The sequence below is a fragment of the Pezoporus flaviventris genome, unplaced genomic scaffold (genome assembly GCF_033815535.1).
Source record: "Pezoporus flaviventris isolate CSIRO_AGI_PZ_B2104156 unplaced genomic scaffold, CSIRO_AGI_Pfla_v1 ptg000213l, whole genome shotgun sequence".
Lineage (NCBI taxonomy): Eukaryota > Metazoa > Chordata > Aves > Psittaciformes > Psittacidae > Pezoporus > Pezoporus flaviventris.
Genome location: NW_026892761.1, coordinates 12,645,872 through 12,657,394, shown reverse-complemented (window position 1 = coordinate 12,657,394; position 11,523 = coordinate 12,645,872). Strand labels below are relative to the sequence as shown.

The following is an 11,523-nucleotide window of genomic DNA, read 5'->3' as shown; positions in this document are numbered from 1 at the left end:
ATGATTCTATGATTCTCTTTGTCTATCAGACACGTTATCTTTCCACTCCAGGGAACCTGCAAGATTTAGAAGGAGCTGTTTCCCCCTTTTCAGTGTGTGGTTTATTTCTATCTCTCATTAGGCTGTCAAACCACCATAAAATCTATAATGCTTCCTTTGCTTTTCTTCCACGCCAAGAGTACTTAGAGAAAGTACATCAATTGGAAATTAAAGAAATTTAGTCAGAAAACTTGTAGGAAAACACCAACAGAAAAGATCAAACAAAGCAGAGAACAAAGACGCCAGAAATAAAATTGTCTGACAAACATTAGAATTTATATTAAAAGAGGAGGAAAGAAGTACAAAAGCCTCAAAAAAAAAATAATGACAAACTGTGAAAAGCAATGCCTGACTTCAGAAAGGAAAAATGCAAGGAACCTAACAAAATCGTTTCAGATGTGAGCCTATCAGAAAGAAATCTGATTTCAAAAAGAGGAAAGAAAGAAAGAAACAGCTATGGAGACACTTGTATGAAAGGATGAACAAGAAAAGATTTGAAAATTGTAGCCTCCAAACCACTTTAAAGACTGACAAAAGGAAGGGATACATATTAAAATCCACACTAATGCTGCAACATCGAGAACAAAACGTTCTCTCAGTGAAAAAAAGTGTTTTGAAAGGTGTATTTACCTGGGATCTGGGTGACCCCATGAAAAAGAGGAGATCTGAAAGAGTAATTTTAAAATGACTGTAACAACCGACTAGGGAGATGGTGGAAGCTCACAATTATCCCTGTGGTTTGAAAGGGATCAAACCTTATTTCCATTCTATTTCTTACAAGAGGCAAAGTAGGACAGTCGTATCCCACTGCTCCAGATAATAATGCAAGCAAAAGCTACTGGAGAGCATGCAGTCGAATGAGACACCAGCAAGTTGTGAGTTACGAGCAGAGCCACAGCTTTCCCTGGAATTGAGAGGTTCGCCTGCCACAAGAAACAGTTAATCCCATGGAAACAAGGAGAGGGAGCTCCTGGTCGCTGCCCACCGTGAGCATCACTGGAGCTGTGAGCCTCCAGAGACAGCTCAGAAAAGAGATTTACAGCAAGAGGAAGATAACGCGCCTGCTCACACCAGCAGTGCCAAGCCAGACATCCTCAAGGTTGCTGCTGTGGGGATGACCAGGAAGCCATGGCAGCGTGGACATCAGTTCTGAAATGGGGCTGCTGGAAAATGCGCTGTTGGTCAGAGCTGAGGGCGTCAGTTTAAGGAGAGGTGACCCCACAGTGCAGACACACGCGTTTGTCCTGTAACATCTTTAAAACTAACTTCTGCACTCGAAAAACCCCAACCAAACAAAAATAGCAGTAAAAAAGCTTTTGGCACATGAGGGGAAACAGTATGTGAATGCTACAGTCAGCTTACCTTTGACTGAATCAGTGTTCTCCCATAATGTTTCTATGTTTGTAAGCAATCTTCATTGCCTGGCATCATGTAGCCATAGAAGACTGAATGCTGATTTGCCAAATCAAGCATTTAAACTATTCTGCCCCTCAGGCCACTGGTTCTGAAATTCAAATGCAAAATAAGTGGGACACTGTGTAGGCTACTGTTTGCCTTCCAGAGATATTCCTGAAACGTGGAATCCAGTGAGTAACACTTGGAGCCACAGTTAAACTGGAGGCCAGACCAAATGGCTCTGATTTATTCTAACATTGATGCCATTAAACTGCACATTGGACCACAGTGAAATTAATCTACCAACTGCACTTCAGTGGGGGCAACACTTTGCAAGTATTCCATGGAAGTCTGAAGCCTCAGTGTTTGTGTTTGGTGGGAGAATTCAACTGACCATGGACAACTTTCATTCAGCCCCATCTATGCACTCAGTAACACCTGCCCTGTGGTCCCCCTGCCAAGAAGTATGACACAGACTCTTCTCTATGACATGACGTTTCCAGACCTCAATGACTGTATCTTGCATCATCATTCTCCCACAAAAGCCTCAAGCCATGCTATGTGGAAAAAAGACATCCATTTGGGACCTCTCAATGGTACACTGGGAAGACAATTTGAAGGACACTAAAGGTGAGGTGCTTTCCAGAAAGGACAATATATGGGAGGATTCAAAACACCAAACTGCCCCAACCAGTCATTCTTGTCAATCTCAGCCTTCAGTTACTGGGAGTCTTCTCTACCAGACAGAAAAAGCTCCACTATCCATGGCCTATTTATTGACTGCATTGGACAGATGTGAGGCACAGGCAGGTCCTTCCATCTCCTAAGACAGTGGCTATGGGAGAAGGGAGCCTTATGGGGGTTTCTCATGACTCACACCAGGGGAATTAGCAAGATAAGTTCTAAAGCTTAGACACAGAGCAGCGCAGTGAAACAACACAGGTGAAAGACGGTGATGTCCTGAATAACACTTGAGTTGCCCACTTACCTCTGTGGCAAAGCCCAGGAGTCCAGGTATACCTTTAACAATGCAGAGATTAAATACCACCCCAGCTCCAACCCCAAGTTTAAGTTTAGTTAACCACAAGCTTTCTGGTTTCTGACCTTTTGTTTCTTGGTTGAGCTGCATTGTTTGTAGACACACTGAAAAGCCTGCAAGCTGAGGCTGCTCTGCCCTGAGTGGGATCCCTGGTAGGTCTTGAGGGGAAACATCTCCCAGGTGGTGCCAGGTACTTCAGGAAGTTCAGTGAAAAAAAGAGAGGACATACGAGAGTGGAATAAATGTCTCAAGATTGCATCAGTTAACATATAGGGAAAAATTGGAAGTGCTGTGGATAAATTAAACTCAAATGGCTAATGTATTATTTCACATTGCAGTGTAACTCTTTCCTTTGGGTTTTTAAATTGTCACTACTCAGTAGTTTCTGAATACATTGGCTAAATTTCAATCAGATCTTACAGAGCAGGGAATAGGTTTCAAAGGTAATTAAATTCTTGCAAAATGTGAAAAAATAGGCAATCGAATAAGAAAATGGTAGTGTAAGTGTCCTAACCGACGGAAAGATCACTGTGTGAGATCAGAGCCTCGCAGACATCAGAGCTTCGGATGGAGAGTGAACAAACCCCACATAAAGCTCAGCCAGGATCTGCAGTCAGTCATGAGTTGTAAACCTGCTCCATGTCTGGGGACCACACGTGCTCGTGTTTCTCCCTGTGCAGGCTTGGGTGAGTTCCCTCCTCCTCTAGTATGAATGGAAAGCTCTACCCCAGCCCAAACCAGCATACACAGTGAGCGGGACCGAACAGGAGGGAGCACCTCCAAGTGCAAAGCAGCAGAAGAGGAGGCCATCGGCCCACTCAAATGCTCTACAGACCACTGGAGGCCCAAACTTTGATGCTGGAGAGCTGTTGGCTTTCACCTTTCTACACGAATCTGCGATGATGTTCTCTGTTATTCAGGGCAAAAAGAGTAGATGAATGCAATCAACATTGGAAGATTGATCTAGCACTGCAAAATATTTACCTGTGGTCTGTAACTGCATTGAGCACTGTCATTGTCCTCTGCTGTTTTTCAGTGCATTTTATTTATCTATTTATTAACCAGTCACTTCTGGGACCTTTATCCCCATTACCCACAGTGAAAATGCAACAAGGAGTGTCAAAACACTCCTGGGAATTGGAGTTTTTACTGGCTGTCTCTGGGTATCTCATTTAACTCTAGCCTGGGTTGCAGTGGTTTTGTTAGAAATAAACCAGCCATTGAAGGGAGGAGTGTGAAATGAGTTTGCCACTTCCCCTAGAGGGTATCCTGTCTTTAAAATCAAAGAAGTAAAACTCTCACTGGGGTGTTGTTGGGTAGAAGACACAAAGGCTCTTGTGCCCTTTCTGCCTGGCTTCATCTCTGCCAGGGCAGAGGATGTCACTAGCAGGAAAGCTTTTCCTGGTGGACTGATGCAATTGTTCATGTGCAGTAATGTCCACAAGGACAATCATCCTGAGCACAGGCATATTTGCAGGGACCTTACTAGTTCCCACAGTTCACTGGTTAAAACACTCCCCCAACACATCAGGCATGTCAGTGGTGTCTTTGCTTGAAGGGACATTGATGGTGGCACAGCTCCCATTGTCATCATGACTGCCTCACCACCCCAGCCCTGGTGGTGAGATGTTCACCAGCTCTCTCAGAACACCACACCACCGTGCTGACTCCCTTATAATGCTTCTCCATGCTGAATGCTAACACCTGGGATCCCAGAGAAGACTCAGCTGTGCTAATGAGAAGGTATCACGGCTCAGTAAGTGCTTGACTTGCTAAGGTAAACAAAGTATTGGCTGGAACTAATGCAGCAAAAGATGGCCCTGCTGTCCTTTTTATTTTCTTTATTATTTTCTCTTTGCCAGCCAAGCTGCCTGTGCTACAGGTTTTGGATCCCTTCAGCTGCATGGAAGGGCACATGATTTATTGCAATTGGAAAGCTTGCAGGCAAAAAAGGCTGTGAAATTATTTTGTATCTGACACAATCATTAGTAGTATTATTTCTTCTGGAGCAGGGAAGGACACTTATAAAACATCTAACAAGCTGCTAAGGAGATTGCCTAAAGCAGTGATCTTCAGAATGTGCCTGTTCTTCCATGCTCTGTCCATATTTCAAGCTCCAGTTTTTTTTTATGACTGGGTCTTCAACTGATATTTCTGAGGGGTGTTTCTGACAGTTTAGAGGGAGCCCTCTTCAAATATTGGCCCTATCTTACCTGCTGATATCATGATACAGAGGTGATTGAAAGAGCAATCTAAACAAGTGTGCTGTAGAGCAGAGGGGCATCGAACCTTCTGTTTTACTTCATACACAAGTCCTCCAGATCCACTTTCCACACTGAAACAGAGCACAGTTAACTACACGTGAGACTCCATGCTAAGGATGTTGTTGGAGGGGTTTGAGTGGTCTCACATAGGTAAGCTGCTATTGCCTGCTTCAGCTCGCAGGTGCTCAGTGGTCCAGCTTGCTGGGGAGTCCTGATTCAGCTGAGAGGGATGCTGGTGGGAGGCAGGTAGTGGCACCTTCTCAGGGAGCAGGCACCTATTTCATACAATTGCTGTATGTAGCTTGCCCAGGTCTCAGGAGAAGGAGCAGGATTTGACAGGTACAGAGCCCAGCTTGCCCTCCTATGCTTACATGCTCAAGTTGAGCTCTTGCATCAGCACATCACCCCATCAGAGACTGAATGTGCCTCCAAGAGGGAGGCAAATCCAAGGACTTGGAAATTGGTTCTGGCCAGATCTGCACAGAGAAGCTATTTCTCTGGTTAAGGGAACTGTGGCTTTGACTTGAGCAGGAGCTGCCTCTCTAATGACAAGTGTGGAGTTTATTATCAGAAATCCCCAGCTTTCATCTGGCATTTTTCATCAGCAGATCACAAAACCTGTTGTGGACAAAGGTCAAAATCATGATCACCATTTTAAAGATGGAGAAGCTGAGACACAGAGCCAACAGCCTCAGAGAAAATCACCCCACAGGCAGCTGCCAGAACCGAGGACAGAGTCCCACAGTCCCCAAGTCCAGCCCAGTGCTTCAGCCTCCCTCTTCCCATCATTAGGACTGGGAAGACTACTTCCAATTGGTGTCAGTTGGTGACTGAAAGTGGAAGGAGCTGTCGTCATGGATACAGCATCCGCAGGCTCCACTCTGCCTTGGTGGACCCCTGCCTTTCTACAATAGCGCTGTGGTCTTCAAACACCAGTGCAATAATGAGCACAGGAAGAGTGATTCATGTGCGACCAGTGCAAATGCTCGCTGTGTAATACAGAGAATGAGCTGTTAGCTGTGACCCTCTTAGATTAACCGAGCTGGTTGATTCACTGATTTCTCCAGCACCAACTGGAGCAGACTGTCAGGACCTGTTGGATCAGTTACCTCCCATAACTGACCTACAGGATTTACACTCACTCTTTGCCCTTCACAGCACAGCAGCACCTATGTTCTCCCTGTTCCCACATTGGGTAGTGTCTTCTTCATAATAGTTGTCCCTGCCTGTGCATTCCTACACATACAAAGACACTTGCTCTCTGAGCAGCAAAAGAAAGGGACTTGTTTAATAAAAAGTTAAACTAACCATAGTCTCAATGGACTTCCAGACTCCAGTGATTCATAATTTCTGGCCTCTCTCCTTGTGGAGCTCCCCTCAATGGCTCTGGGGGGTGAAGGCATTTTGACACTTCTCGGTACATTGTTCAGGGCTTGATACCTTTCTTGTGACACTTCTTTTGACTCATGCTTTGCAAAACTGGTGAGATGTGCAACCATTTTGCCTTTGGTCACCTCCATTGCAGCAGCCACCAGCTGTCTCTTCAAGATAGCACAACATAGATATCTGAACACAAGAAGAAGGGGTCTAACCTGTCTACTTATCAGCCTTATACAGGAGCTGTTCACCCTTATGGACCTTGGGGAAGACATAGAGAGACCAGGCTCTCTGGGGACTTCAAGATGAGAAACCTGAGTTCCAATGCTTCTAAGATTAGGCAGCAGCTGAGCAACCACTTTGGCCATTAAACATTAAGCCCCAGCAAGTAAAAGCAACAGGAATCCCACGTTAGGTGTGAAGTCCTCATGTGGATGGGTTTCACTATATTTAATTTTCTTTTCTGGTTACTGTTTCCCACCAAAAAGAGACACAAAACTAATGGTCATTTCCAGATGATGTGTGATCTGAGGCAAGATCACAAGGGGGCATGCTCCACGCCAGTAATACGTCTCATTTTCCAGGAGCCCCCAGAGGGAACTCCTGTACACAGGGCAAGGTGTAGCGGTACCTGCCTAATTACAGAGTAATCAACAAGACACAACAGGGCCCACCAGCCCCATTCTACCTCCAATTGGCCCGGACAGAGCCTGGCTCCTTTCTGCTTCTCCCAGAGCTGTCAGTCACTGAGGGTCCCTCCTTACCCCACTTCCCCAGACAGTATAAAAAGGCAGGGCAGGGGTGATGGGGCATGGTGCTATGACTGCTTCTTCTTTGCTGGTTGTCTGCTTACCTTCAGCAGGGCAGGAAGGTACTATTCTCATATGGTTGGTGGTGGTTTTTCCTCAGGTGTTGGGGCTCTAATTGCTCTGTGAGCTCTGGGTCTGTGTTTATTGCCTGGCTTAATTGTGGAATAGACTTAGTCTTAACTAATGCAAGGGTGTTTGTGCTTGTGCCTGAAAGGTTAGGTGCAGCCTGAGCTGGTTCTGTTTGGAGTGTGTTAACAGCAGAAGGACAGCTTCTTGGGGTGCTTTATTCTTCTAATCCTGTTGTAGCTGTTTCTCTAAGGTGAGATTTCCTCAAAGGGGAGGAAGGAGGAATCCAGGGCCTCTAAGTGTGTTGACAATGGGTGTTATAATTGCTCTTGCAAGAGCTCTCCTGGGTGAAGACTTTGTTCTCCCCACTCCTCTGGTTATCATAAACCATGTGGAAACAAATACTAGATAGTTTTGCAAGTAATACAGATCCTTCTGTAATGGGAAGAAGCCTATTTTGTGGGTCTTCCCTTAACAGGTAGCAAAGGAATTTCTCCCTATGATGAGGTCAGAGGGATGTGCCCCCAGGAAAGGTGAAGTCCTCTGGAGGCTCCCTATCTTTTTCTCTTCCTCAAGCCATGGTGCTGTTTGCATTTCAGCTGCAATGGCCTCTGCTATGCCTGACAAAGACGAAGCTGCCAAGACCACCCTGGAGGTGACGGAAGAGGAGCAGCAGGTAAGTGCTCCATATGAGAAGTAAGGAGTGGCAGCTCCTGGGTGCAGGTATGAGGAGGTGGCTCCTCTATGGTGTTTCCTTGGCTCAGGCTGTGCCTTGCAGCTCCTCTGGAGATTCACGACAGCACAGCCAAAGAAGTTGGCCTGAAGGCCTTGTAAAACCTGCAAGGCTGAGCAAAATAGCTTGGGTTTTGCTAGGAAAGATGTTTCTGTAACTGCAGTCAAGATCCTGGCTTGCTGCAGGCAGTACTTCTGCAGAAAGGCTCCCATGTTCAGCAGCCCTGAAGTTCCTTGCTTTACTCCCATGACCAGCAGCATCCTTCTTGCAGGTTGATATAAAGTCTGTCAACTTAAAGCCAGCTTGACCCTGCCTGATGAAGCTTTTCTGGAGTATTAGCTTGTTAAATAGCTGTGCCGAATGAGTTAGAGCCGATTACAGGTACAGAAGTGGTGAGGTTGCCCATGAACTCAGCTGTCACTTGAGTAGCATTGTGCTAAAGGAAGACCATTCCTAGAATGGACCAACCATAAGTGTCAATGCTCCATAGCTTGTTTCACAACTGAGTTATAGATGTTAAAACAAGTGTCCAAGTAAACCAAGCCTTGCTGTTTCAACCAGACTGGATGGCTTGAACAGGAAGTTTTGGGGCAAAACTACATAGGAAGGTCAGGTTTGCAAGCTTCATGGCTTTATTTTTACCTTTTAGGCCGCAGTAAGTCAGGTGGCTAACCTGGCTTTGGTCAGCTCTGCCTGTGACATGGTTTCTACAGCGTATGCCTCCACAAAGGAGAGCCACCCTTACATCAGATCTGTGTGTGATGCAGCAGAGAAAGGAGTGAAGAGTGTAACTGAAGCCACAGCTAGCTGTGTGCAGCCAGTTCTGACTACACTGGAGCCTCATGGTAACCCACCCTGCATTGAACCTGCCTGATAACATAGTCTGTGACAGGCCTGAATTCACTCTAAACCCAGAGAGGCCAAACCTCTAGAACATAGAAACTTCTGTTGGTTTCTATGTGATCCTGGATCCTTGGGATGTGGAGGCTTGGGCAGAGATGGTGGCTATGTCTGTACAGGTGGGAGCTGGCTGCTATCAAAGTGAACAGATCCATAAGGAGATCAAGACAACCTGCTCTACAGATTCAACCTCTAACAGACCTGGCCTTAGTGATGTGAATGGGGAGTTTCATAAGTTCACAGCCTGGCTTGGGTTGGAAGGGACCTTAAAGCTCCTCCAGCTCCAACCCCTGCCACGGGCAGGGACACCTTCCACAAGAGCAGCTTGCTCCAAGCCCCTGTGTCCAGCCTGGCCCTGAACACTGCCAGGGATGGGGCAGCCACAGCTTCTCTGGGCACCCTGTGCCAGCGCCTCAGCACCCTCACAGGGCAGGTCTTCTTAATACCCAATCTTCATTGAGGCTCCCTGTAGTACAAACTGCTCAGGAAGATAAAACTTGAGATGGAATTCCAAAAACCCAGGTTTTGACGCTTTCTTTTTGCCTCCAGTTGCTGCAGCCAGTGAGTATGCCTCCAAGGGCTTGGATAAACTAGGGGAAAAGATCCCACTCCTTCAAAAGCCAGTGGAACAGGTAAGAATCAAAGGCTGTGTTGTCCTTGGCTGGCAGAGGGACCTAGTTCTTGCAGGGTTTCTAACCTTGGGAGCAAAACAGGCTTTTACATCAGGAGCAAGCTACCCCTCGGTGCATAGGACAAGCTCCTACAGGAGTGAATACTTGGCAGACACTGTGCTGCTGCCTTGGTGCAATTAGTGATTGTAATGTACTGCATGACTTAATCCCTCATCTGACATGTGTCTTCTTCTGCAGGTTCTCTCTGACACAAAAGAGCTGGTATCATCCAGAGTGGCTGATGCAAAGGATGCTGTGAGCAGCAAAGTGATGGAGGTGATAGATGTGACTAAGGAGGCTCTTCAGAGTGGCATGGAGGCTGCCAGGTCCGCAGTGACCAGCAGTGTGGGGATGGTTATGGACTCTGAAGTGGACCAGACTGCTGTAAGTGGAGCAGGCACTGTGCTGGGGGAGACAGAAGACAGCTCTCTCCCTATTGCAAATGAGGAGCTAGGTAAGGAAACCATATATGGGAGTCTTTGTAGTAGGAACCATCAAACTGGGGATAGCCAGCCCCATTCCCCATCAACTGGCTACTCTAGAATGGGGCTAATGGGAAGTGCCATGCTGGAGGCTACCTGGTTCCTAGTCCAGGACCTCCTGATACTTATTTTCTCTGTGTGGTAAACGTCTCTGCTCAGCCACTTGCAGGTACTTCTTCTATCTTTCAGCCAAACTGGCAGCATCTGAGGAGGGTGCAGACATGATGCCTGTGGAGCAGCAGCAGGAGAAGAGGAGGTACTTTGTGCGGTTGGGGTCTCTCCCTGATGAGCTTCGCCTGTTTGCCTACATGCACTCAACAGACAAAATGAAGCAGGTCTGGCAGGGCATGCAGGAGGCCCTGGCACAGCTTCACTCCATCATTGACCTGGTAGGTTGAGCCCAGTTTCCTGGAAGGAGAGGACCACATTGTTGGTTTGGTGTCAACTTCAATGCTATGATAAAGAGCTGTGCGTTCACCAGCAGGTCTGTCTTGATGCTCTGATCTTCCCTTGCCACAGATGGAAGTGTTTAAGCAAGGATTTAACCAAAAGCTTCTGGAGGCGCAGGAGAAACTACACCAGATGTGGCTGGACTGGAGTAGGAAGTCTTGCAAAGAGAGTGGAAACAACGGCTCTGCAGATCCAGAGGTATGACAGTGGGCAGGAGAGCAAAGGGCTCTGGGCATTTCCCTGTTAGAGTAACTCATCCTCTGATCTTAACTTCTGCCTCCTCCCAGGAAATGGAGTCTCTGGCCCTGCTATTGGCATGCAGTATCACACAGCAGCTGCAAGTCACCTGCTGTAAAGTAGTGTCTGCAATCCAAGGTCTTCCCTCAAGCCTTCAGGATAAGGTGAAACAATCTCTTGGTACCATACAGGAGCTTCATGCTTCTTTCTCAGCAGCAAAGTCCTTCCAGGACTTGTCCAGCAGTGTCCTGACACAGAGCCAGAGGAAGCTGGCTCTGATCCATGAGTACATGGAGGAGCTGCTGGATTACCTGAAGAACAACACACCTCTATCCTGGCTGGTGGGACCCTTCTCCCCCAGGGAGGAGAGGGAAACCTCACAGGAGGATGAACCCTTCCAGGAGGAGGGGGCAGAGACAGCAGGAGCAGGGCATCATGAAGCTTCTACCACTCATGTAAAGGATAAGGCTGTGAGCACAGAAGTGGAATCTGGTCCCACGTCACATCTTGAACGCTTACTGGGTACTAGTGAATAAATCCTTAAGATCTTCTAAAGAAGGTGGTGGAAGCAGCAGGGCCACTTTGAGTGCTTGTAGTTGCTTTCGGGAATGCTGAGAAGACTGAAGCTCTGCAATGCTCCCACCTCCCTAGCAAGCTATGGTACGTCCTTCATCAGTGTATTGAGGTACTGCTTATGTCCAATATAATAATTGCTGTTGATCCTAACCCCTCAGTTATTACAGTAAAGAATTGTCTTCCTAAATGCTGCTGTACTAGGTCATAACTACTGCAAATAAAACTACTGCATGTGAAAATCCTTCCTGTCTCCAGTTTCTTCTGGAGAAACTCTCCAAGAGTGAGTATGGCTCAACAGAGGTGAACTGTACTTGTCCAAGCTGACAGTGCAGTCAGGAATGCAGTAACTGGTGAGAAATCAGTGGTACAGTTAGGATTACGGCTGGTAACCCTGCCACTGCCCTGAGACATATAAAGTTGTAATTCCTTCTTGCTCCCAAGCTGTATGTTTCCTGATGGCACTTTCCCAGGTTTGGAGAAGCTGT

The 11,523-nt window shown here is 46.8% G+C and overlaps 1 protein-coding gene across 1 annotated transcript; it reads left to right on the top strand.

Annotated features, from left to right (window-relative positions):
• The first annotated feature begins 7,553 nt into the window (after nt 1–7,553).
• LOC133262365 (perilipin-3-like) lies at nt 7,554–11,279 on the top strand. Its single transcript, XM_061441456.1, has 7 exons — nt 7,554–7,665; nt 8,372–8,567; nt 9,172–9,254; nt 9,492–9,747; nt 9,965–10,164; nt 10,295–10,423; nt 10,513–11,279. Exons 1-7 carry the CDS (start codon nt 7,594–7,596, stop codon nt 10,996–10,998), a joined length of 1,422 nt encoding a protein of 473 aa, XP_061297440.1. The 5' UTR covers nt 7,554–7,593; the 3' UTR covers nt 10,999–11,279.
• Nucleotides 11,280–11,523: the final 244 nt, after the last annotated feature.

Excerpts from the sequence above, each read along its gene's own strand:
- LOC133262365 (XM_061441456.1), top strand. The coding sequence starts at position 7,594 with ATGGCCTCTGCTATGCCTGACAAAGACGAAGCTGCCAAGACCACCCTG. Across the intron at positions 9,255-9,491 it reads TTCAAAAGCCAGTGGAACAG|GTTCTCTCTGACACAAAAGA; the intron begins GTAAGAATCAAA and ends CTTCTTCTGCAG. Across the intron at positions 10,424-10,512 it reads ACGGCTCTGCAGATCCAGAG|GAAATGGAGTCTCTGGCCCT; the intron begins GTATGACAGTGG and ends GCCTCCTCCCAG.